Source organism: Podarcis pityusensis (assembly GCF_964106645.2).
Source record: "Podarcis pityusensis genome assembly, chromosome: 16".
Lineage (NCBI taxonomy): Eukaryota > Metazoa > Chordata > Lepidosauria > Squamata > Lacertidae > Podarcis > Podarcis pityusensis.
This window is the reverse complement of record NC_138041.1, coordinates 12,022,230-12,048,664: the sequence shown is the minus strand read 5'-3', so window position 1 is coordinate 12,048,664 and position 26,435 is coordinate 12,022,230. Positions and strand designations below refer to the sequence as shown.

General features: G+C 51.0%; 2 protein-coding genes across 8 annotated transcripts in view; one reads left to right on the top strand and one right to left on the bottom strand.

The window, feature by feature from the left end:
- Positions 1–14,956, bottom strand: part of LOC308465552 (sodium/calcium exchanger 1-like) — a 31,430-nt gene extending 16,474 nt beyond the window's left edge. Inside the window, exons 1-2 of one of the 4 annotated variants that reach the window (XM_080985532.1) lie at positions 13,825–14,956; positions 1,649–3,419 (exon numbers count right to left, since the gene is read on the bottom strand). In XM_080985532.1, the coding sequence (XP_080841658.1) occupies positions 1,649–3,402 (1,754 nt within the window). In that variant the 5' untranslated portion in view covers positions 3,403–3,419; positions 13,825–14,956. The other 3 variants (XM_080985531.1, XM_080985533.1, XM_080985530.1) reach the window with 3 other exon arrangements.
- Positions 14,957–22,125: 7,169 nt separating this feature from the next.
- Positions 22,126–26,363, top strand: LOC308465559 (glyoxal reductase-like). 4 transcript variants are annotated; one of them, XM_080985549.1, is made up of 3 exons: positions 22,126–22,368; positions 23,082–23,201; positions 24,995–26,363. In XM_080985549.1, exons 2-3 carry the CDS (start codon positions 23,167–23,169, stop codon positions 25,857–25,859), a joined length of 900 nt encoding a protein of 299 aa, XP_080841675.1. In that variant the 5' UTR covers positions 22,126–22,368; positions 23,082–23,166; the 3' UTR covers positions 25,860–26,363. The 4 variants fall into 4 exon arrangements, with proteins under 4 accessions (XP_080841675.1, XP_080841677.1, XP_080841676.1 ...); XM_080985551.1 differs by lacking the exon at positions 23,082–23,201 and having other exon boundaries at positions 22,338–22,368; XM_080985550.1 differs by lacking the exon at positions 22,126–22,368 and having other exon boundaries at positions 23,062–23,201.
- The last annotated feature ends 72 nt before the right edge of the window (positions 26,364–26,435 follow it).

Below are 26,435 nucleotides of genomic sequence, written 5' to 3'. Positions count from 1 at the left end.
CTCAGGCTCCGCACCCTTAAAAAAAATAAATCTGTTTCCCATTTCTTAGCTCTAGCCAAGCAACGTTCCGCAGCTGAATTTCTGCTTGCGTCAAACCACTGTATCAGGAGCTAGAGGAGAATGGGTTGGGGGGTTGGGAAGAGGGAAATGAGCTGTGTTGACATTTTCCAGAGGGGAGGTGTGATGGGAGGAACGGGGAAAGCAATCTCTGACTGCCACTTAGCTACTAGGGCTGCCATAGCTCAACAATTTTGTGGTCTTCCTAAAAAAAAGCTCAACAACTTTATTTTTGAAATATGGCAGCCCTATACTAGGTTCAAGGTGCCGGTATTGGGCTGCAGAGCCCTAGCTATACATGTTAACAAATCACTAACATTCATTGGACTCCAGTCAAGGCTCAATTTTGCTCGATAACAACCCAGAGGAATAGGAAATAAAACTTACACCATTAAAACAACAATAACAGCCACAAATTACTGAATGTAGTCTGGGGCCAGGATACCTAAAAGATCGTTTTGCCCAAGGCCAGTCCAAGATATTTTGCCACCTGAGGCAAACTGCAAAATGGTGCTTCCCGGCTAGGGAAGAAAGGGTGAACGAAGATCTACATCAGGAAAAGGGTGAGGGGATAAATCCACCTTCCCCCAATGGTTGAAGTGGGAATCAAAGGCTGCCGTGGTTGGGGAGGCGGCTGAATCATGCCAGGTGGGTACAGAGGGCAGCCCCCACCATTTCCTCCTTAGGGACGGGAGGAAGCCAAGCAGCACCTCCTTTTCATCGAAAGGCTGCTGTAGCGGCGGCATGGCTGCAGAGGAGGAGGCAGATTTGGCCTCTGAGGAGTTTGCCACAGCCGTCACTGCCGCTGCTACAGAGGCAATTCGTGAGGAATTCCTTGGAGGCCCTCTCTCCTGCTCCTGTGGATCCCGTGGCCTGAGGCAGTCACCTCACCTTGCCTCATGGGTGAACCGGCCCTGTTCTCACACATTACTGTATTTTTCGCTCAATAAGACACACTTTTCCCCTCCTAAAAAGTAAGGGAAAATGTATGTGCGTCTTATGAAGTGAATGCAGGCTGCGCAGCTATCCCTGAAGCCAGGAGAGCAAGAGGGATCGGTGCACACCGATCACTCTCGCTCTCCTGGCTTCAGGGATAGCCACGCAAAGCCTCTTTAGGGCAACGGGAGGAAAAACGGAGCCCCTTCCATTTCTCCTCCCACTTTGCTGGAGAGGGAGAGAATATTTTTCTTCTTGTTCTCCTCCTCTAAAATTAGGTGCGTCTTATGGTCAGGTGCGTCTTATAGAGCGAAAAATACAGTATATACCCAATCAGTCACTGTGTCTTGTGGGAGAAGGCATCCTACAGATGGCATCCTATCAGGAGGACCATTCCATACAGTGGAGTGGGGCTTTTAGTGTGGCGGCACCTACCTACTTGTGATTCCTGGCAGCCTCCCCATAGCCATCATGGTTAACCAGCCATTGGTAGACTCATGCTCTATTATTCCTCCCTCCCACATCCTCTTTAAAAGCCATCCAATTTGGTGGCCCTCTTGTGTGGGTCACAGCATTCCTGCTCGTGTTTTCAGTACACAGTGCCCACACCAATATTTTCAAAGACAAAAACAAACCACCTTCCCTGGTCTCTTACATGGTCTCATCATTCTGGAACTCCACTTTGCCAGCTACCTCCTCATAGTCCTCTCCGGCCTTAGCGGTCCCCTCAATGGTGCGGAAGGGGATGGCCACTCTCCCGCGTGCCCCCGAGGTCCTCAGCACCTTGATGCGCACAGCCCCCACGCTCTCGCTCACACGCATGGAGGCCCCGTCGAAGGTGAAGATGCCGGCATGGTCGTCGTCGAAGATCGTGACAGTGGCCATCTTAGAAGGCCCGAGGCATGCTTTGGGAGGAGGCTCAGGGCCCGGTTCGGCCCAGGCTGCCCGCACGTTACTGAGGTGGACATAGAAATACTCATCTTCCTCAAAAATATCATCATCAATGATTCCGACCCGCACTTCCTTGTGGGTTTCCCCTGGCTTGAAAAGCAAGGTGCCCTCCGCAAACTCGTAGTCTGAGCCAGCGTTGGCCGTCCCGTCCTCTGTGCGGAAATCTACCCGCAGTGTGACGCAGGCTGGGTCCCCTCCCCGCCGGGCCACAGTCAGCACCACCGAGCCGCAGTTCTCAAAGCACTGGTAGTGTGCTGGCTCAAAGCCAACTTTGGTCACGGACTCATCTTCTTCCGCACGCACCTCCTGCATGCTAATGGCTTTGCGGGCCTGGTCCGCCGCATGTTTCTTGAGGATATTCCCTGCTCCGATCATCATGCGTGTGGCCTGGATGCGGTAGAAAGCCCGGCTCTTCTGCTGTTGGACTAGCACGTGATAGTTGGCCATCTCGATAAGCTGCTCCATGTCCTTTTCTGGATGTTTCTGCTTGAGGTCCCTCAAGGTGCGGGCCATATCCCTGCGAGCTTCATCATCCTGGTCCTTCCCTGCTTCCACAAGACCTTCGGATCCTTCCTTTAGCGAGTTGTCCATCTCCATGTCCAACTTTGGATAGCCAGTATCACCCTCAGTCTCAATGATCAGGCCTCGGGCCTTGTCCGCTCGGTATTTCTTGTGGACGTATTTGTAGAAGAGGAGCCTTCTGTCAGCCACCCAAGCCTGGAGCACACAGAGTGGGAAGAAGAGGAAGGTGAGGAGCCCTTCCCACAATTCCACTATGCCGGGAGAGAACCAGGCCAGGATGAGGTATAGCCAGATATAGGCGAAGATGCTCCAGGCGGCGGTGACAAAGAAGACCCGCAAGTGTTTGATGCGCCGTACCTCACCCTCAGGGACCACATGGATGCAGACGGCGATAATGACAAACATATTGAAGGCTGCGCTGCCGACAATGGTGCTGGGCCCCATGTCTCCTGCGGTGAAGCCGTGGCCCACAATCTCAATGATGGAGAGCAGGATCTCAGGGGCTGAGGAACCCAATGCCATCAGGGTCAAGTTGGAGACGGTCTCATTCCAGATGCGGATGGTGGTGGTGGTGGTCTCCCCGTTGGGCTTCTTGATGGTGATCTCTTTCTCCTGTGAGGTGATGACTTCTATGGAGGCCATGAAGCGGTCGGCAATGATGGACATGCCCAGGAACATGTAGATCAGAGCCACAAAGTAAACAATGGCCCTTGCCACCTTGTCCCCCACAGAGGGGTTCTGTGGGAACCACACTGGCAAGATCACACCTTCCTGGCACTCCGTGGCCTCTTGGCACTTGGCGGTGTGGTTGCCGCCGTCCGGGGACGCTGTCTCAATGCCGTGCGTGCCGCCATGGCCACCCACCGTCGCCAGCGGTGAAGGGAGGAACAAGGCCAGCAGCAAGGCTGAAGCCTTCAGTTGAGACAGGAGTGACATGGCGAGGAAGACGATACCTGTAAGGTAGGGCAGAGAGTGTTAGTGAAATAATAAAATAATAATAATAATAATAATAATACTCCGTCCATCTGGCTGGGTTGCCTCAGCCACTTCGAGCAGCTTCCAACACATAGAAAAACATAATAAAACGTCAAATACAGGGCTGCCTTCAGATGTATTCTAAAACTTGTATATTTATTTCCTTGACATCTGATGGGAGGGTGTTCCACAGGGTGGGCACCACTACCGAGAAGGCCCTCTGCCTGGTTCCCTGTAACCTCACTTCTCACAGTGAGGTAACTGCCAGAAGGCCCTCGGACCTAGACCTCAGTGTCCTGGCTTAATGATATGGGATGGAGACACTCATTCAGGTATACAGGGCTGACCCAAGGCCGTTTAGGGTTTTAAAGGTCAGCACCAACACTATGACTTGTGCTCAGAGCCAGTGTATTAAAGGCATTGACTAGACAAGAAAATGAAGGTTCGAACTTGGTGGCAGAAGCAGAGTGCATGTATCAAGAACTCAAAGAAGAGACGGAAATAAAAAATTATGTACATAAATTAGATTAACCATGCTTTTATTTTGTCCACAGAGTTTATGGGAATCTGGAGTCCATTGCTGTCAGTCTAAAGGCACAGGGCCCTGGTTTGGTACTAGGATATTCCAGAAACGTTGTCACTTCTGTGTCCCAAGCTTCTCACTTCCAGAATTCTGGGCTAACATGTTTCCAAAAGGAGCTCTCTCTGTCCTCCCCATCACTTCCTTGTTCACTCCTTTTCTGCAAGAGGGGAGACAGCAACATCCCTTTCCCTCCCCCCTTCCCACGTACACCACCGCCTACTGATGCTGAAAAATAGATTCCAGCCCCAGCCCCAAGAATAGAATTGCAGGAGCTATTATATGCCTTTTCCTCTAGACACCCGTCCGCACCGATGACACAGAGCACAACCACGCCTTTGTTCCCTCATTCATCAATCCAGAATAACTACCAATCCCTGTTGGAATACGTGCAGTCGCTAACACGGATTTAAACCCCATAAACATTTGGTGAAAGGAAGGAGGGAGGGTCTGCCTTTCACTACCCTACTTCTCATGAGCTTCCGCAATTCCAGTTTTCTGATGTAAGGCATATGGGTGTAAGAAAGGGCTGCCTGCCAAAGGCCCATATCCTCCAGCATCCCATTCTCCCAATGCCCAGCCAGATGCCCTCATGGAGTTCCCCAAAGCAGGACTGAGCAGAAGAACACTTTCGCCCCCCACTTGTGATTCACAGCTAGCATTTCGCTGCCTGAGGCGAAACAGAAGATGCCACCAGCCCCACTGTTGCTGCTGCCCCTCTGCTGAAGCCTCGCTTACCAGGGTTGCGTAGCAGCAGCAACAGCTTCTGGCAAGACATTCTGGAACTCTTGTGAGCTCTGTGAAATCTTGTGAGATCTCACTGGAAGCCCTCAGCACTGCTTCCCCTCGCTTGCCTGGTGGTTGGTGAGCGAGACGCCCTTGAGGGCACTGCCCCGTGAGATTTCACCGCCTGAGGCAACTGCCTCAAGTCTGCCCCATGGGACAGCCCTGTTCACAACAGCTGGTATCCAGATTCACACTGCCTCAAAAATCGGAGGGAGAACTTAGCCATTGTGGCTAGTAGTCACGAACAGACTTGTCCTCCATGAATTTCTCCCATCCTTTTTCTACAAAGAAAGGTGTAGGATTTTTTAGTTTCAAGGAAAGAGGCACTTAAGAGGTGACACGACAGAGGTTTATAAAATTATGCACTGTGTGGAGAAAGCGGCTAGAAAAGTTGTTCTCCCTCTCTTTTGACGCTAAAAGTCAGGTACGCTGAATGTGGGAAGAATCAGGACAAAGAAAGTCCTTCTTCAACACAGCACAGAGTTAAATTATGGAACCGTACCCTCCAACATCCCAGTGAGGCAAATCGGGACACAACCTCGATGGGGCCCCCTCTCTCAGCTCTCTCCCTTGGGGTCCATTACTCTGTGCCCTGCACAATCCTGGTGATACGCATCTTTGCCTGCCACCGCCACTGGTCACCCATCTGCCACCACAGTGCTTCTGGAAGTACGGGATCCAAAACAGCACATGCCGGGATGGAATCAGAAGCTGGGGCGGCTTCTGTAATTCCGGCATGTCCCACTTAAAACAGGATAGTTGCACGGCATGTGGAACTCACGCCCACAAGAGGCAGTATTGGCCACCAACATGGATGGCTTGAAAAGAGGATTGGGCAGCTTTGTGGAGGAAAAAGCTATCTCTCAATGGCCACTAACCTTGATGGTTATGCTCTGCTCAGCTGGAGGCAGTTATGCAGGGGTAGGCAACCTAAGGCCCGGGGATGCGGCCCAATTGCCTTCTCAATCCGGCCTGCGGATGGTCTGAGAATCAGCGTGTTTTTATATGAGTAGAATGTGTTCTCTTATTTAAAATGCATCTCTGGATTATTTGTGGGGCCTGCCTGGTGTTTTTACATGAGTAGAATGTGTGCTTTTATCTAAAATGCATCTCTGGGTTATTTGTGGGGCGTAGGAATTTGTTCATATTTTTTTTCAAAATATAGTCCGGCCCACCACATGGTCTGAGGGACGGTGGACTGGCCCACGGCTGAAAAAGGTTGCTGACCCCTGCAGTAATGCTTCTGAGTAGCAATTTCTGGAAGGCACAGGAGGTCAGAGTGCTCTGGTGCTTGGACCCTGCTTGGAGGCTTCCCACGGGCATCTGGTTGGCCACTGTGAGAAAAGGATGATGGACTATGTTATTATGTGGCTCTTGCTACTTCTTGTTGTTTACCTATGAGAGGTTTATAAAATGAAGCTGCTGGGTTTGGAGAGTGGCTAGGGAGTTTTTGTTATTCTCTCAACATACTGGACCAAGCTGGGGCAACAGGGGGCATCATAATCCCAGTGAAATTGATTGATTGGGCAAGAGATTCAGGGCAGACACAAGAAAGCACTTTTTCACACGGTGCGTAATTGACTTACATCACTCACTCTGGCTTAGAAAGCTTTAAAAGCAGATTAGATGGGCCTCCGCCTCGGCCGTTTTAATGTGTTTTTAAACAAACCTTATGGTTTCGCTCTTCCACTGCAGTTTTACGCTGAGCCACAAATTGTTTCAATTCTGTGCTGTTATTTATACTAGTTTTGTTTTAATTATTAGGGTGTTGGCGGTGTTTCTTTAATTATGCTTATTTCACTTCGTGAACAGCCTTAAGGAATCTTCCTGACGGCTGGCTGTAGAAATTTAAGAAAGAATTACTACAACCACTCTTCTGCCTTTGCTAGAAAGCTTTGTGCTGTTAATTCCTCTTGATTTGTGTTGATTTGATTTTTGTGCTTTGCATTTAAAAAGAAAAGTATTGTGTTTGTTTCCCTTTATAGACAGCTTAGATAATTTCATAAATAGCTGGCCATATAATTTTTTAAAAAAGAATTGTTGGCCTGTATCCAACTAAACCATATTTAGAGCAGACCCATTGAAATGAATAGAACTCATGTAGTCATGTCTATTGTTTTCAATAGGTATGCTCTAAGTAGGACTAATATTTGATATATTCTATTATTATTACTGCTGCTGCTATTTCTACATACAAACCATAGGTTTGTTGATGGCTTCTGCATGGCTGCCTAGAATGGCTGTGTTTGGAGGCTAGATGGCCCAAATTCCGGCCTACGGGAAATAAACAGTACAGTATGGGAATGAGCAGTTGCCTTCTCACCCAGCTTGTGAGCTTTTTTTTGAAGCTCCCAGCTGGCCCCAGCAGGAAAACAGACAGAACTTGGGCCTGATCCAGCAGAGCTTCCCTTATTAGCCACGATAGTTAGCAATGGCACCTCCACGTCCAGAGGCAGTCTACCTCTGAATATCAGTTACTGAGGTAAAAACACTGAGGGGAAGTTTGTCGTCTTCAGGTCCTGGCTGAGGACTGAGTATTCCGCGGCCACAGAACACTGAATGTCTATTGAGAGGATAAACAGAAAACTGGGTGGGTGTGGGGAGAAGGGGGCGTTGGAATGGAGTATCCAGGAGAGGGCACGGCTGTCTGATTGGAATGGAGTATCCTGGGAGAAGGCACAGCAGGCTGAAACCCTGAGCAGGAGCACCCCGCATTACGTTTTGTTCCGGTTGTGGGTCCCGCTGGCATCTGACTGGCCCCTGAGGGGAACCAAAATGACGGGCTACATGAACTGTTGGTCTGAGCTGTTCTTGCATCCCTAGAAGTCCCTGGCCTGCCTTTCCAGCACCATGTTGGGAACAACATTTGCTTTACGGTTCCCTAAGACTCGCAGTCGTTTTTACTGCAAGAGGCTAAGGCTGTGTGTACGCACTCCCATTTGCGACCATTGGCTTCCACCACTGGTTTAGGAAGCGGCGTATACATGACATTACCCAAAATCCATATCCCTCCTGCCGTTGCTTATGAAAGAGTACACTTCGATGTATTCCCCTACCCCAAACCAGCTTCGATCCAAATTGAGAAAAAGAACGAGCTAGCTGCAATTTTTATTTTTATTTTTAGCCAATAATATGTACACAGCCTAACACAGCTACCGTTCTGGAGATTTTTTTTTTTTTAATGTTGTTTGTGCATCCCCGCAGATGTGATTTTCGGATTTCAGACTCCTTTCCTGAGTCTTGAGAACTTAAGCGGTGGGGGCAGTTTGCCTCTGGTGCACAAGCTCTTAAATGCGTTCACACTGACGCAAAATGCCAACACACTCTTTCCTTCCCTCCACCTCTCCCCTCCCCATAACAGCAGAGACACGGAATGCATTTCAGCTCCATAATAAGTGTGACCAGAACCAGATTAAGTATTCCATTTAAATTCTTAATGTGTTCCATTCTGTGTACTATGTGTGTGTGTTTTAAAGGAAATTATGATGGGCCCGTTTGCTAATGCATTCCGCTTCAGAAGCCGGCACCAGATAAGAGGCTGTTGCAGTGTCAATAAGCACCTTTTCATTTGGACTTTGCGACTGTTGAACGCTGCTCATTAGGTATGGAAAGTGGAAGAGAGAAATCAAAACCGGCATTGTAAAAATCAAGCGTCGCCGGGTCGTAAGTCTGCAGGCTTGTTACTTTTTAACTTGATGGCTGTGTGGTGCCAGGTGCCGGGATGCTTTAGGAATACTAAATATTATTATTATTATTCCGATTAACCAGCCTTTGGGCTGATTATATTTGATTTCTAGTTGTGGGAAATGGACTCTTGGGAGATCAACCAGTTTCTGGACCCATTCCCAGCTAAGGAAGAGGAGAGAGATCTGAGCAATCCTTCCCCAAAGCTATGGAGGATGGGGGTGGAGGAAGGAAATACCTGACAGGAATTCAGTGGGGGGCTGACCCATTGAGGCAAATGGAGCACTGCTCCATCAAACGGAGAGCCAGTGTGGTGTGGTGACAAGAGTGTGGGACTAAGACCTCGGAGACCAGGGTTCAAATCCCGACTTGGCCATGAAGCTCGCTCGGTGACTTTGGGATATTCACTGTCTCTCAGCCTAACCTACCTCACAGGGTTGTTGTGAGAATAAAATGTGAAGTGAGAGAACCATGTATGAGCTCCTTGTAGGGAAGGTAGGATACAAATTTATTAAACAAACAAACAAACTTCTCAGTCTGAGCTCAGCCAGCCCCTCACCTGCCTGCATTCTTACTTACATCTAACTGTTCTCATCTGACAAATGAAAAATTGAGAGAACTGAAATCGATAGAGCCTTCCATCCTGAGTTACAATAACCCTGAAAAGAGGTAGGCAGTACAATGGTACCTCAGTTTACGAACTTAATCCGTTCTGGAAGTCTGTTCTTAAACCAAAACCGTTCTTAAACCGAGGTGTGCTTTCCCTAATGAGGCCTCCCACCACCGGTGCCCTTCCACCGTTTGGCTTCCATTTGTAGACTGAGGTAAAGTTCACAAACCGGGACCCTACTTCCGGTTTTGTGGAGTTCGTAAACCGAATCATTCATAAACAGGGCTGTTCTTAAACCGAGGTACCACTGTACTATTGTTTTCCCCCTGCTTCCTGACACACTGCAGGTGTTGGAAGTTGAGAGAATAAGGTCACCTAGTGAATTTGTGGCGAGATTCAAACCAGGTGTTTTCTTTCATCACTTGCCCTCCTAGCCACTTGCTCTCCCACTGATGAAGACTGCAGAGGGGGATTGTTGAATCCAAGGGCGGAGGGGCATCTTTGATTAGGGAAGGGCTGTAGCTCAGCGGTAAAGCATTCACTTTGCATGCAGAAGGTTCAGTCCCTGGTATCTCCAGGAAAGGTGGTAAAGGCTCCCAGTCTGAAACCATGGAGAGCCACTGCCAGTCAGAGTAGACAACACTGAGCTAGATAGACCAATGTTCTGATTCAGTATAAAACGACTTTGCGTGTTCCTATGATTAGATCAGGAGAAGAGGAAAGGCAGGGAATTTCCTTCTGCAGATGTAACTCACCCCCCCCCCCCAGCTCAGGAAGGCTTCTGCACAGCTCCTGTGCAAATCAAAGGAGCTGTGTGGGACCTTAAAGCAGGAGGCAGCAGGGGAGCTTGCACCCCCGGCCATGGGATCCTTCCTTCTTTCCCATTGTCTCAGTGTCTCATCCCTCCTCCCTCCCATACGTCTCTGTCCTAAATCGGTCCCTGTGCCCATTTGGCTGGGCAATCTGGCATTGTAATCCCCGCCATTAATCCACCGCTGCTTTCTGTGCTGGGTTGTGCATGGGGGCGGGGGGGGCACCGAGGACGGGTGATCCCCCATTATTCCCCTTCTGCTTGCCCTCTCCCTGGAGGGGTCGGCCAGGGCCAGCCTGTCCTCCTCTCTTTCTCCCAGCAGAGGTTACGGCTCTGTAGAAAATACTATACGTGATGAAAACACAGTGTGCTTTCCCCACACCGACCTTCTGGTTTTAAGGTGGTAAAGCACTGAGGAGGGTGCCTTGCTTGCTCCTCTAGCCTCTGATTCTCCAAACACATACCCGTTTTGGGAAAATGCATCCGATAGCTGCTTGCCGGGGCTTCCCAAGGCATTGTATGCGCAGCGAAACGCACATGTGGTCTCTTTATCAGTGGTGCAGTGAGCATTTAGTTTCCTGCACAGCTCATAGTAGGGAAGTAGCCAAGTGTGAACTGGTCAGATCAGGAGAGGAAAGTGGTAGCTAGGGCTCTCTCATGCGATGCAAAAGATAGTGGCATTAATTGCACATGCATTTGTGCGAAGGGAGGAGTGCATGATCCCAGGCAATGTCCCGAAGCAAAAAAAGAGCAGGCAGGCAGGTGAAAGGCTACTGAAAACGGGCAGCCCACATCCAGCGAAAAATGTCCATTGTGGATGAGAATATATTCAATAGACGGCGAACCAGGAGCGCATGGAAGGGGCACATTTGCCAGGCAAAGGCAAGCAAGCGGGCAAGATGACACACAGATTATGTGAAGGAGCTCGACATGCGCCTCTGTGCGCGGCTGACGCATGGGCGCAAAGGGCAGTATTTCTACAAATCAGGAAAAACCAAACTGATGGATATGTCAGCCTGGAAATTGCACCCTGGGCTTCAGAAGCCCACTGCCCCCACTGTAGGAACTGGTAATGTTTCTGAATGGCAGCAGGGGAGTTTCCCATTAGGGCTTCCAGTTCGCCGCTATGAGAATAGGATGCTGGACTGAATGGGCCCCTACGTACATCCTTCATCTTACAAGGGTCAGGCCTTGCGGGGCAAAGATGAGCAGGTACTTTACACATGCTCAGATATGGTCTCCTTTTATAGTTCCAGCATTGGAATCGGGCCCAGAGGCCAAGCTGTGGAGTAGCTGCCTTATCCCAAGTCAAACCATTGGTCCACCTCGCTCAGTCTTGCTGCTCTCCAGGGTTTCAGGTAAGGGACATTCCTCGCCCCACCTGGAGATGCCAGAGATTGCACCTGCCACCTTCTGCATGCAGAGCAGATGTTCTGCCACTGAGCTCTGCCCCTTCCCTAAGGGCTGAACCACACTTTATCTATGCCTGTATACAGAGCTGTTTTTCTAGGGAAAGGGTTTCCGAATCTCCCCATGAGCACCTCCCTTGTTTTCTTAGAATGACAATGGTGCCCACCTGAGAGGTGCGGGAACTGAGTTCCGGCTGGAAAAAAGCCCTGCCCGTATAGAAAGTTGCAGCCTGGGCGGGATGTGACAGAGGCGTTTGCTCTGGGTTTGAGGTTACACGTATCCAAGTAGGCTTTTCCATTTCCTTCCGCTTATAATGTCCTCTCTGTGTGTGTATGTGTGTAGTAATGTGTTTGCCATCACCTCCTCCGCAGCGTTAAGGGGCCAACCCTAAGCAGGTGCCAGCTCCCATCCGAGTTCACTGGCAGCAGCAACTGGCACTGCCAAGGGGGCATGAGCAGGTGATGCTGTGCCAGGCCTTGGCTCTAGGAGGACATCCCAAGAATCCCCTGGGGGAGGCGGGGAAAGCGACATATGCCCAGGGCTCCTTGGCAGAACAGGGGCACCCTGGCAGGAGGAGCTACCCGCTGGGATGCAGCCAGTCAAGTTGTGTCCATCCAACACCGGGCTGTGTGGGGCCTGCCCCCAAGACACCTGTGGCAACCAGAGTAACCAGCCGTGTCCTCTGTTTGCAAGCCCTTTTGACCTCTCGCCATTTCATGTGCCTTTTTCCGCTTGCAATTATTTCTGCCTTAAACAATTCAGCCTCTGCCGGGCCCTCTCTTATATGTGTGGCCCTCCGAAACCTCCTCAGCACGTTTGCACACTCACACCCAACCGAATTCCCTTTCTGCACGGGTTGGTGCCTGTCCCTAGAAAACTGCAATACACCGAGCCAGACTGTTGGTCCATCTAGGTCAGTACTGTCCACACTGACTGGCAGCATCTTTCCAGGATTTCAGGCAAGGGTCCCTCCCTGCAGATGACACTGGGGATTGAACATGGAACCTTCTTCTGTGTGCAAAGCAGATGCTGGCATGCTGTACCATGGAGCCTTTCCCCAGAATTGTGCCACATTTAAGATGCAAGTAAAAACATCAGAGTTCCATGAGCACCAGACCCTGTTGTGATTGCTCTGCAAGGCGCTTCCCAGCAAAAAAATTAAAGCGTTTTAAAAGTCTTTGCACAGCCTGACTTCATGCATGTTGGGGGGGGGGGAGAGAGACCCCTCGAGTGTGCATGCTGCTGCTGCTCAGCACAAGACTCAGCGGATGCCCTCGTGCAAGGCGGTGCAAATGTGCCCAGGCTGGTGCCAGGCTAGGCACCCACGTGCTTCCCTCCTCACCCCCCCCCCCAATTTCTGCCTTGGTGCAGTTCCTGTTGCTGGTTTCCCATTGATTTGAAGGCAGGAGCCACCCTCCTCCCCCTGCAACCTCTTTTCACACGGAGTGGATGGGGAGGAGGAAAAGGAAGTGTGTGGAGGCGGGCAGGGGGGGAGGGAATCCCCCTGGTTAAATCCTTGGCACTGGCAGTCCCAGCCAGGAGCCAAGATTCAGCCGGGGCTCTCTGTTTCTTGTTGTGCTTGTGTTAAAAGTGATTCCTGGACAGCGGTGGGTGGTGGGGAAAAGAGGTATGGGAGAGAATCAGCAATGAGATGAGCCGAGAAATCTGCACTCTGTCTGTGTTTGGGGAAAAAGTGGAGGGGGGATTTGACTGGGATCACTGAACCTTAAAACTTCTCTGCATATGTATGTGTGTGTTACAGTTAAAATGCATGGGGTGTATTCTTCCCAAGTCTGGGGAGGTACAAAGCTGGGAAATAGTGGGAGAGACCTCTTGGTCCTTGAGCCGAAAATACTCCTCCCTCCTTTTAACCATCCCGGATTTCTATTATTATTATTATTATTATTATTATTATTATTATTATTATTATTTTGTCCTCCCCCAGTTTTCTCTGATCCCATCCCCACTTCCCCAAACGACCAGCCACCCATTCCCTTCCCAGACACTATAATACTCACAAGCAAATGGACACCACTAACTTAGGTCCATGGGTTTCACTGGGTCTACTCTAAGTAGAGCTCAATTGGCTACAATCTCCCTGCCTTGTTCTCTGCCTCCCTCCCCAGCACACCGTGTCTGAACCCCATCCTTCTCAGAGCAAACATCTTAGGAATGCATGTTTGCCCCACAAAGCCCACCTCTACCGGGGGGGGGGGGGCGCACAACATGACATCTTTTTGGGGCACATATAGACAGATTTTTTAAACTCCCCCCCCCCCCGCAAAAAACAAACAAACCCATTCTATTGCCACATTTAACTTTTTTATATATAAAAATGGGACTGGGCGAAAAGATCTCTGCAGAATTCATTGCAGAAAATAATCACAATTCCTTACTTCCTAAATTGCATCCACCTCGCAAGAGGACCCCCTCCCTCCCGCTCTAATACCCCAGCCCAGGTATTTTCTCCCCCACTCCCCCCCCCCCAACACAGCTCCTCACCTGGTTGTCCGAAGGTCTTTACAGCCAAAGGCAGAAGTCAATCGGATGGGAGGGGGCGACTCCTTGCCCCCTCCTCCCTTCAGATCCGTGCAGATCCACCAGCCGGGCGGGGGGGGGGGGGCAGGTGTCTATGTTGGGGGAGAGGCTGGGACGGAGAGCTGACTTGTCGCCTTCAATCACTTGTCCATGTTGCAAGCGAGCGGGTGTCTCCCGCTCCCCTCTCCTCCTCTGTGCCCCCCCCAGCCTGCTCTGCCCCTTTTGCTTACAAAGCAAGAGCGGATTTATTAGACCAGGCTGGGGGGGGGGCGCCGCCAATGTGAGGCTTTGGGGTGCCAGCAAAACAGCTCTCTCTTCGCCCCCCCCTTCTTCCCCAGCAGATTCCCCCGGTCCCTGGCACGGAGAAGATGCTCAGCTTATGCGACCAGCATCCTCCTCCTCCTCTTTGCTCCACCCTGGAGAGAGTCTTGGTGGGGCGGGCGGAGTGGTGGGGTGGGGGGAGCGGAGAGGACCGCGCGCAGCTTCTGCAATGGAGCAGTGGGGGGGGGGGGAGAGATGTCGCTGCTCCAAAAAAAAAAACCTGCTGTCTTTTTTTTCTTCTTCCCCGGATCATCTTCCCCTTTCTCCTCCTCCTGCTTCCCACCACGGATCCCACCAGGGTACCACATCCTCTCCATCAACCCACAGACACCAGAAGGGACCATATTGGCAGCATCCATCAGCCAGCCCGATCGATTTTGTCCTGGGAGGGCCGGTTGTTTGGGGATGCAGATCACAGCCAGGCGGGTGGGGGGGGGGGGGGAGAGAGAGATAAGCAAGGAAAATCTGGCTGGTGTGGGTGCGAGGAGGCTAGAAGGGGCTTCCTAGGGGGAGTGAAGGATGTCCTAGAGGTTTCCTCCCACCCTAATGAGAAGATCCCATTTCTACTCCATCACTCTTTGCCTCCCCTTTGGGGCAGAGCTGTAACTCCATGCTGGAGCATCTGCTCGGCGTGCAGAAGGCTCTCAGGTTCGGTCCCCCGGCACCTGCAGGTAGGGATGGGGATGTCTGCCGTCTGAAATCCTGGAGAGGGCCGTAGCTCAGCGGTGGAGCATCTGCTCTGCATGCAGAGAGGTCCCTGGTTCGATTCCCCGTCATCTGCAGGTAGGAAAGAGAATCCTGCCTCGAACCCAGGGGAGCCGCTGCCAGCCAGTGTTGACAACACTGAGCTACATGCGTCTGGATCCTGTGTTCCGAGGTGGTTTCTGTGTTCCCATCGCTTGGATCCTACTTGCTCCCCCACCGGGACCAACTGTGAGATCCTGCGGGGGGTGGGGTACATTTACAGGGAAGTAACTCACCCCCTCTTATTGAAGCCCAGTCGCCTGGGGCGGTGGGGAAGGCCCTAATCCCCTCCCCAAAAACCTAATCCCTCCCAATTCTCCAGGAACGAGAAACCTAATTCTCCCCACACAGCCCCAAATCTGATGCGATCTTTCCAGTGTTCAATAAGGAAGTCCGTGTACCATCCTCAACTCCAATGACCAAGAGAGAACTGTAATCCACCATCCAAGAATGACCCAGTCATCTATAAGAAATGCTCTAAATCCCCTCCCTGGCTAAAAAGGTGGACTTTAGTTCCCCAGGGGACTCCCAGGAAAATCCTAATTCCTCCCCAATTGCCGTTCTTCTTTCCAGATTTTGCTGAACTCCAGCTTCCATCACGGCCAGTATCTGGGGGACCACAGGTTCCTCATTTCTGACATATAGGAAAACCCAATTTCTTACACCCCGCCCCAGATATACACTCTCCTCCCTCTCATCACGCAGTGCCTTTCTTCTTCCCACCCCGCGCCCCGGCCCCAAGATTGCACAGCAATGTATAAAAGCTGAAGGAAGGCTGGCGAATCCGTGCCTAGTCGAGATTCACCACCCCAAAGATAAGGGATTTCACCACAAAGCAGAAAAGCCCAGCAACTCAGTGGTGGTGGTGGTCGCAAAAGCAGGGGCGCCAGCGGAACTCCCTACCACTGCCAATCCTCTCCGCTTCCAGCAGGAGGCGCTGCAGGGCGAGAGCGTCTTTTTTGAAGAGCAGAAATGTGGGGTGCCTTTTCCTCCCGCTTTTTGGAAGAAGGGCGGGACTGTGGGGTCGCAGAGCAGAGAGGAAGGGGTACTCAATAAACACCCAGCCCAATAAGCAGAGCAGTTCCAGCGTCTGCCGCCAGGAGGCGCTATGCAGGACAGGTCCTCCCATCTCTCTCTCTGCCTCCGCCCGTTCGGCTGCCTGGCTGGCTCTGTATTCTGGGCACGCGGTGTTATTCCTCTGGCTGCGGTCCCTTACTTTCTGCTGGCTCCCTCGGCCAAGATGTGGGGGCTGGAAGGAAGAAAGGGAAAGGGGTGGCGCTGGTGTCAGCTGCGTCCTGAACTGCTCCCTGTCCCTTCGCCTACAGGAGCTTTCCTTCTTTTCCTAACCCCTGCCCAGTTTGCAGAGCTGCAAACGTCTCCGCTCCTCCAGTAGATATCTTTATTCAAAAACCTGCAGGTTATTACAGAGCACAAGTGTGTGTGTGTGTGTGTGTGTGTGTGTGTGTGTGTGTGTGTGTGTGTGTTTTGCTGGAACAACTTGAGTGGGAAGAAGGAATTCCCCTACTCAAAGCAGCAGGGACTGCCACTTATCTGTCTGATCTGGGGGAGGAAGAGAAGGAGGGGGGGGCGGGTTTCCCCAGGATCCCCCACTTCAGCAGTCAGGTAGAGAAAGGGAAATAGCTGTCAGCTGGTAAATTTGGGGAAGGGCTGTATCACCTGCTTTTGATGCACAGGGTCCTGTGTTCAATTCCTGGCATTTCCAGTTAGGGGCTGGGAGACACCCCTGCCTGAAACCCTGAACAGCTGCTGCCAGTCAGTGTGGACAATACCAAGCCAGCTGGACCAGTGGTCTGACTCAGTACCAGACAGCTTCCTATGTTTCTCTTTGAAGCAGCTCTGCATCCTGAATCATGAGGACTAGAACCTTTCTTCTTAGCAGGAAGGTTGTTGTTAGCTCAGTGGCAGAGCATCTGCTTGGCATGCGGAAGAAAGTCCCAGGTTCAATCCCTGGCATCTCTGGGTAGAGATGGGAGAGAACCCTGCCTGAAACCCTGGAGAGTTGCTGCCAGTCAGTGTAGACAACACTGATGTAGATAGGCCAAGAGCCTGAGTCAGTATCGGGCAATTTCCGGCATTCCTATAGTAAAGGTAAAGGTAAAGGGACCCCTGACTGTTAGGTCCAGTTGTGGCCGATTCTGTGGTTGCGGCGCTCATCTCGCTTTTTTGGCCGAGGGAGCCGGCGTACAGCTTCCGGGTCATGTGGCCAGCATGACTAAGCCGCTTCTGGCGAACCAGAGCAGTGCACGGAAACGCCGTTTACCTTCCCGCCGGAGCGGTACCTATTTATCTACTTGCACTTTGACGTGCTTTCGAACTGCTAGGTTGGCAGGAGCAGGGACCGAGCAACGGGAGCTCACCCCATCGCGGGGATTCAAACCACCGACCTTCTGATCGGCAAGTCCTAGGCTCTGTGGTTTAACCCACAGCGCCACCCATCACCCCAATTTGCAGCCTGTTGAGAAAGGTTGGGGGGGGAATCAGGAGGGATATTTAAGGTGCTGGGGTGTGGCTTGAGTCAGGCAAGCAGAAAAACCCCACAGCAAGAGGTGGATCTGGATGTTTCAGGTGTTGGATCTATAGAGAAGATGTTGCAATTCTTTAAAAAAGGACTCTGGGATAGTATTTCCTTATAGCTTCTCCATCCCCATAAGGAAAGGTGTGCAGTATGTGATATTTCTCTCTCTCTCTCTCTCTCTCTCTCTCCACCCTCAAAGTACCATGTGGTGTGTGGTGCTCTCTGCTGGCTATTTTCTGCTACTGCTACCAACTCTCCAATTTTTGTGTTCCACCCCCCCCGCCCCACTTTTTTGGCAGGGGGAAAATATAATTGAAGTTTTGCCAAAAGTATTAAATTTACACAACATCTCCCAGTATCCGTCAAATTTGCGTCCAATGATATTTTATTGGAAGGACAACTTTGGTGAACATTGCCAAGGCCTTCTGGCAGAGCTATAAGTCAAGTTTTTTTAAAAAAATGTATGAATTATATTAGACTGTACAAAGGAAATAACAGGTTAGGCACTATCAACAAACCCCCTAGTGATATTGTTGGGGGTAGTTCAATAAAGTTGTCAACAGAATCTTACAGCATTTGTAAGGAATCGATCTTGGCTGCTTCAATCTGCAGAAGTAGCACAGCTACGGGTGCCACAAAATACTTGTTTTGCAATTGTAAGAAATGGAACTTTTAGTGTGGCAGCACCTACACGTTGGAACTCCCTGCCCATTGACATTAGCCAGGTGCCTGCAGTGGACTCTTTTCAGCACCTGCTTAAAACATTTTTGTTAAGGCAAGCCTGTCCAGGCATGAAAAATGCTGACATTCGTTTTAATCTTTTTTTGCTTACTGTTGATTTCAATTACAGTGGTAACTCGGGTTACATACGCTTCAGGTTACAGACTCTGCTAACCCAGAAATAGTGCTTCAGGTTAAGAACTTTGCTTCAGAATGAGAACAGAAATCGTGCTCTGGCAGCAGCAGGAGGCCCCATTAGCTAAAGTGGTGCTTCAGGTCAAGAACAGTTTCAGATTAAGAACGGACCTCCGGAACAAATTAAGTACTTAACCTGAGGTACCACTGTACCTTATGAAGAAGAACCATTTAAGAACTGCTGGCTGTGTTTTATTTTTTCCTCTTCCCTCCCTTTCCATTTCCTCTTGCGTGTCTGAGGCAGTCTGTTCCACTTACAAACAGCTCTTACCCTCAGAGAGCTCTTTGTACTGCTTCGTTGAAATCCTCTTTCTTGTAATTTGAATTTATCAATTTGGGTCCTATCCTCTGGCGCCACAAAAAACGAGCTTGTTCCATCTTCCACTTTTCAGCCCTTTTAGATATTTAAAGATGGCTGCCACGTCACTTCTTGGGGCTCATCCAACCTTTGCTTGTCGCACACCTAGAAAACATGGGTCCGAGAGATTTCCCGTTTGCAGTGCCACTTTCCCTGGGAAAACCTGCTCCTTTTTACAAAATCAGAGCAAATGTCAATCAGTGGAAAACCCGACTGTTTGCTCCAATTCAGCAGCGAAGAGCAGGTTGTCCCCAGGGGAAAGGGGCAGGACAAGGCAACAAGATGAGAAGCCCTGTCTTTTCCTCTCCGAGCTAAACAAACCCAACTCCCTCAACCATTCCTAAACTTGGTTTCCAGGCTGTCCTTCGTTTTGGTGCTCATCCTCTTGCCCATTGCTTTCCCTGGGGAAAACCATTCTTTAATGCTCAATCAGAGCAAATGGCAATTCGGGGTTTGTCCAGATTGACGTTTGCTCTGATTTAGCACTAAAGAGCAGGTTTTCCCTGTGGGGGGGGGGGCAAGGGGAAAACTGCTTCGGCCTGCGCAGGGGACAAGCAGAAGTGTGGATAAGCCCTTGGTCTCCTTCCTCTGCACACATTCTAGCTTCTTAAACTCTGGTGCCCATAAACAAATTCCTATGTGCATGCCCATAATGGACTTGTTTTCTGGAACTTAGGGAGGACACCCAATGCCCAGCTAAGAAGGCTGCTCCATTTTTGGTTAGATGGTCAGGGAATGATGGGAAATAATTGTGGAAGGCCTTCCTCGCGACACATAACGATGTATACAGTTCTGGAGGAAGCTTGTCTTAAGTTTCTTAATGAGTTACAAGAGGGGTGATGGTATTGGTTGGATGTACAAAAAATCATTTCTATGTTGGCTAACTCCCAGAGGATCATCACTAGATTAGTAGCTGGCTTTACGTTGACACTCATGGAATTGGTTTTAGATTGAAGCTGTGCGCTGACTGGAAAAGGGTGGTGAATGTTTCTGTGGATATTAGGCAACCTGTGGCCTTCCAAATGTTGCTGGACTACAACTCTCATCATCCCTGACCATTGGCCATGGTTGGCTGGGGCTTATGGGATTCGGAGTCCAACAACATAGGGAAGTCCACAATTTTCCTCCAGGTTATTTATTTATAACTCCTGGACTTCTTGTATAATTACACAGACTTTTTTTGTGTTACGGCCTATTGCCAATAGAGAATAAATTGTTCCTGCAACATTAAGCTGAGAGATGGGGATTGGCCACAGGCCAGCAAGTTATTTTGGCTCAGCAGAGATTTGAACCTAGCCTTTGAATGATCAAGCCAGGGAATTGAACTGGGGCTCAGCCCAGGGATTCCACCCACCCAATGCACCAACATTTGGTAACTTAAGAATATAAGGAGCTCCTGGGTGGATCAGACCAACGGCCCATCTAGTCCAGAATCCTGTTCTCACTGTGGCCAACCAGATGCCTGTGTATGTGAAAGGATAATAATTTGTTGTTGTTGTTTAGTCGTTTACTTGTGTCCGACTCTTCATGACCCCATGGACCAGAGCACGCCAGGCATGCCTGTCTTCCACTGCCTCCTGCAGTTTGGTCAAGCTCATGCTGGTAGCTTCGAGAACACTATCCAACCATCTCGTCCTCTGTCGTCCCCTTCTCCTTGTGCCCTCCATCTTTCCCAACATCAGGGTCTTTTCCAGGGAGTCTTCTCTTCTCATGAGGTGGCCAAAGTATTGGAGTCTCAGCTTCAGGATCTGCCTTCCAGTGAGCACTCAGGGCTGATTTCCTTAAGAATGGAGAGGTTTGATCTTCTTGCAGTCCATGGGATTCTCAAGAGTCTCCTCCAGCACCATAATTTAAAAACATCAATTCTTCAGCGATCAGCCTTCTTTATGGTCCAGCTCTCACTTCCATACATCACTACTGGGAAAACCATAGCTTTATCTATACGGACCTTAAGGATAATAATAGTAACAGTAATAGTAATAATGATGATGTATGCCTTCTGGCAACTCCTGCAGCCAACCTGGAACCAAACGTATTGATTGCTCTGCTTTCCATTGCACCACCTCAGTGGGGCTTAGAGGCGGGTGTTGTTGCCTGGGCAACCCAGCACACCCATATGCATGGCACTGCCCAGGCTTGCTCCCAGAGGAGGTCACTTCGGTGCTGCAATTAACTTCACCCCCAGAGGCCACTCCATTGTCTCTTGAGACAGAAGGATGTCAACAATAAACAACAATAATAATGTGTGTGCCCCTGTAATTAGAATGGCACAGATAAATGGTGTGTGTGGGGGTGAATTAAAAAGAAGCACAAATATAAGGCGGCGTAAGTAGGTCTCCCCAGGAGGAACATAGGAAGTTGCCCTAAAGCAAATCAGACCATTGGTCCATCTAGCTCAGAATAGTCTGCCGACTTTCTCGACCTTAGATGCTCAGACGTTATTTGACTGCAACTCCCACCATTCTCAGCCAGCATGGCCAGTGGTCAGGGATGATGGGAGTTGTAGTTCAAGAACATCTGGGGACCCAAGATGGAGAAAGGCTGGCCTACACTGAGTGGCAGTGCCCCCCCGCCCTCCCTGGGTTTCAGGTGGGATGCCTTCCCCTAGCCCTACTCAGAGAGGCCACTCAAGATTAAATCTCCGCCCACAAGCAGATGCTCTGCCACTGAGCCATGGTGCACCCCAGTTCCTTGATTTGGAGGAAGCTTCCTTACACTAAGTCTGACCATTGGCCCATCCAGCTCAGCATTGTCTACACTGACTGGCAGAGGCTTTCCAGTGTTTCGGACATTCCCAGCCCCACCTGAGGATGCCAGGGATGGCACCTGGGACATTCTGCATGCAAAGCAGTGAGTGCTCTATCACTGTGTCCTGGTCCTCTCCACCATCAAACTCCACTCTGCCTCATGAACACCTTCTTTCTGATGGCTCCTCTGAAGAGACATCCTATACACACCATACATTTAAAGCAGGTGGCTCCCTCTCCTCACGCAAAGAATCTTGGGGACTGTAGTTTGCCCCCACCCACAGAACTATAATTCCCAGCACCCTCCCAGCTCCCAGAGAGCCAGTGTGGTGTAGTGGTTAAGAGTGGTAGACTCGTAATCTGGTGAACCGGGTTCGCTTCTCCGCTCCTCCACATGCAGCTGCTGGGTGACCTTGGGCTAGTCACACTTCTTTGAAGTCTCTCATTCCCACTCACCTCACAGGGTCTTTGTTGTGGGGGAGGAAGGGAAAGGAGAATGTTAGCCACTTTGAGACTCCTTTGGGTAGTGATAAAGTGGGATATTGTTACGGAAAAATCTAGGTGTGAGGCTGCTCAGTCACCCAGCGCGTCAGGCAGAGCCCGTGGGTCCCTGCGGAATAAAGGAAGGATTCCAGCCACCACCCGGAGCAAATAGCTGTAGACCAAAGTTTATTGCACAGTAGGTTCAAAGAGGAAATTTGAACCCCGAGGATGGGGTGACAAAAACTTTTAAAACTTTCCCACCATATCCCAGAATACAGTTCGTACAGCATCATTGCTACATCACTGACATGTCACAAAAGGGGAGGAGTTAACCTTGGCAAACATGTCCAGACAAGTCCTTGGTACAAGATTAGCATATGCAGACATGGCAGGGCAAGACTCAGGTATAAGATTAGCATAGACAAATATGTCTTAAGTACCCACCACCCAAAAGTACAATAGAACTTCCTTTGCATGTCTGGAGCCTGAGGCAAGTCAGGTGATGAGATTTGGCTTCCCTTGGCTAACAATGAGTCCAGCAATTGTCACCTTTGGGAACTTCCTGGAGTCCTTTTTCAAGGGGAAAATAGCTTTGGAACGGAGGAAACTGGCAAAGGAGATGATTTTATATTATTTTTAAAGCTAGGTAACTTCCCTGAGCTGTCAAGTTGAAAGGATACATTCAGGCATAATATTTGTAATATTTAACTTTTAAGATGTGCCCCGCCCCCGTAATTTCCGTAACAGATATCAAATCCAAACTCTTCTTCCCAGGATTCTTTGGGAAAAGTCATGTGCTTTGGGGGAAGTTGGCTGTGCCCAAGGCTGGGTAGGGCTGAACCCCGGACCTGCAGGCATCCAGGGGTTATTAGGACTACAACTCCCATCATCCTTCGCCGCCATTCTGCAAGTGGCCAATGGTGAGGGATGATGGGATTTGGAGTTTAGCGTGTTCGCCAGGGCATATAGGGAGGCGGCCGCGATTGGGGCGAACCAGCAGCCGCGCCATTCATGAATCGCCCTCCCCCGTGCTGGGAAAAGTCACGCGCCGCTTCCCGCGTTCGAACCCTTCCTTTCATTCAGCAACGTTCAATGAGCCACGCCCACCTCCCTCCAGGCCCCCGCCCTCGTCCTTGGTCCTCGCGCGGCGATTGGATAGCAGACCTCAGCTCCGCCTGCGCTCTCCTAGTCCGTGAGCAGCCATGGAGCGGGCATCGCGGGAGCTTCCCGCATCCTGGTAAGGGTTCCGCGGGGGAGGGAAGCCAGGGCTGCCCCACCTTTAATTTTTGCATGTGACGAAGGGTGTGTGATTTACCCGTTTCCACTCCTTGCACAAGCACTTTGCGCCCAACAGTGCTTCCAGAATTGCAGATTGAGAAACCCAAACACGCCTGATTTTCAGCCCATAATACCCGCTTACTTTGCTTGCTAATTATTCCCTCCGAGGCTCGGATCTTAAGCCCACTTATTAAGGCGCAAACCCCGCCTTACTTCACCTCCGAGTAGACGTGCTCGGAATCGTTCCATACGCAGAAACTACTGTCTTGGGTTAGGCCCGTCCAGCTTATTTCCTAATGCTTCTTGACGGTGGAACAGAGGTGGTTTCGCTGGTTTGCTGGAGGTATCTAACCTGAAGCTGGACCAGGTACCTGCCTGGGATAGTGGCCCCTGAAATGTTACTGCACTCCAACTCCCGTTGCCCCTGGCCAATGGTCAGGGGTGGTGGGAATTGCAGTCCCAACATCTGTAGGGCCTCAGGTGCTCCATGCCTGCCCTTCACTTTGCTAGGTGCATATAACACCACGAGGCAGGGTGGGATGGAGAGCAGCAGCCCTGCGGTACCCACAACCTGCTTCTATTATCAAAGAGATGGAAGAAAAATAGGGATCCTGTGGTCCTCCTGGGAGGACGCCAATCTGCAGGACTTGTCAGCAGCACGTCAGCAATCCAACACCCAGTGTCAGTGAAGTTAACTTCTTTCAAAGAAACCAAAACAGTTCAGGCCTAGTGGTCACTACACCTCTTCCCAGTTGGTCTCGGCCCAATGAGGCAGTTGCAAGGACTGAGGGTCCCCACCTTCCCACTGCTCCCTAAGACTTCTCTTTCCTGGGACCTTTCCCGGTAACCCAAGACTCCTTTGCCTTGTCTCTCTTTGCTCCACTCTCTTCATTCCGTGTTCTGGGAGACCGGGGGGAGGGGGGCTGTTCACAGCAGGAGCGGGAGACACCCTGGCTTCTTCAGCAGCCTGACCCATCTCTGCCTCTTGCCCCACCCCTCCTCTCCATGCTCTGATTCTGAACTGCTCTCTGCCACGGACTCTTCCTGCTCACTAAACCCTGTTACCTCTTCAGATTCCAATGCCTCCTCTTCCTAGTCTTCACCTTCTGACCACCCATCCCCATCCCACCACCCATCCCCGGGCTCTGAGCCTTCTTCCCTTTGGGGGGTTCCCCAGCTGGTGCCTCCCACCATTCCTCTTTGCCCAGCCAGTCCATGACAGGAGTCCAGCAACATCTCGAGGAGCGCAGCTCCTACCCTTCCTGTGGCAGAAAGGTGGACGGCTGAGTGCAGCAGACCTTCCCAAGGGGCACAGTGGAATATAAAGTGTTGGTGTTGACCTTTAAAGCCCTAAACGGCCTCGGTCCAGTATACCTGAAGGAGCGTCTCCAGCCCCATCTTTCTGCCCGGACGCTGAGGTCCAGCGCCGAGGGCCTTCTGGTGGTTCCCTCACTGCGAGAAGCAAAGCTACATGGAACCAGGCAGAGGGCCTTCATGGTAGTGGCGCCCGCCCTGTGGAACGCCCTCCCACCAGATGTCAAAGAGATAAACAACTACCTGACATTTAGAAGACATCTGAAGGCAGCCCTGTTCAGGGAAGTTTTTAATGTGTGACATTTTTATGTATTTTTAATGTTTGTTGGAAGCCACCCAGAGTGGCTGGGGAAACACAGCCAGATGGGCGGGGTACAAATAAATTATTATTATTATTATTATTATTATTATTATTACCCTCACTTTTATCTCTTCCAGGGCACCAGAGCGCACAGTATGGCTGAACAGTGGAGCCCCTATGCCTCTTCTGGGGCTGGGCACCTTCCGCTTGCGGGGTGAGGAGGCCGTACGCCTCAGCCTGGACGCTGCTCTCGGGAACGGCTACCGCTTGGTGGACACGGCCGCCGTCTATGGCAATGAGTCCGACATCAGGCATGCTCTGCACGAGTTGCTGCCGCGCCACGGCCTGGCTCGGGGAGACATCTTCCTAACCAGCAAGCTGAGCCCCAGGGACCAGGGGCAGGAGGCGGCCAAAAGAGCCTGCCTGCGAAGCCTGGAGGAGCTGGGCTGTGATTACTTAGACCTCTACCTCATCCACTGGCCCGGGACCCAAGGCCGGCCGCAGGAGGACAAGGGCAACCGGGAACGGCGGCAGCAGAGCTGGCGGGCTCTGGAGAGGCTGTACGAGGCCGGGAAGCTCCGGGCCATCGGGGTCTCAAATTACAGCACCCAGCATTTGGAGGAGCTGCTGGCAGTGTGCCGGGTGCCCCCCTCCGTCCTCCAGGTGGAGTTCCACCCAGAACTGGCACAGGGGGAATTGCTGGGCTTCTGCCGGAGCAAGGGCCTCCACCTGCAGGCCTACTCCTCGCTGGGGACTGGCCAGCTGGTGGGGCGGCCAGAGGTGGCGAAGGTCGCTGCACGACACGGGCGCCCGCCTGCCCAGGTCTTGCTGCGCTGGGCTCTGCAGCAAGGGGTCAGCGTCATCCCCAAGTCTGCCACCCCGAGCCGTGTGGTGGAAAACAGCCAGCTCTGGGGTTGGGAGTTGAGCCCAGCGGATATGGAGGAGCTGGGTGCGTTGGATTGTGGGAAGCGCTATTGCTGGGATCCCACCAATGTGGCATAAAACAGGGGGGGGGGGGAGATGGGCATTCCAGATGTTGCTGGACTCCAGTTCCCAGCCAACATAATCAGCAGTCAGGGATGGTGGGAGTTGAAGTCCGGCAACATCTGGCAGACCAGGCGTTCGCCAGAGACATGGGGGATGCGAGACTGAATATAATAATTTCAGGACTGATCTCCACCCAGTTGGAGAATCCCATTTGAAAGCAGTGCCTTTATCATATTGCAGTTCCATCAGCCAGCCTTTAAATTCAGAAGAGAAAATGCCAGTGGATGGAGAAACTCGGTCTTCCCTCGTCTCTGCCTTTACCACCTCCCCCTGGAAACAGAACTCTAGGGCAGGGCTAGAAATCTGTGGCTCTCCAGATGTGGTTGAACTCCCTATCCGGCATGGCCTGTGGTAAGGGAGGATGGGAGCTGGGAGTCTTAAAAAAGCATCTGGAGGCCCACAGGCTCCCTATTGCTGCTGTAAGACGAAAAGAGCGATATTAAACAGGAATTCAATTTCTCTGCGTCCCTTTGAGTTTAATTTTCTTTCGACACATTCATTCCCGAGGCAGCTAAAGCAACCCTGCCCCCA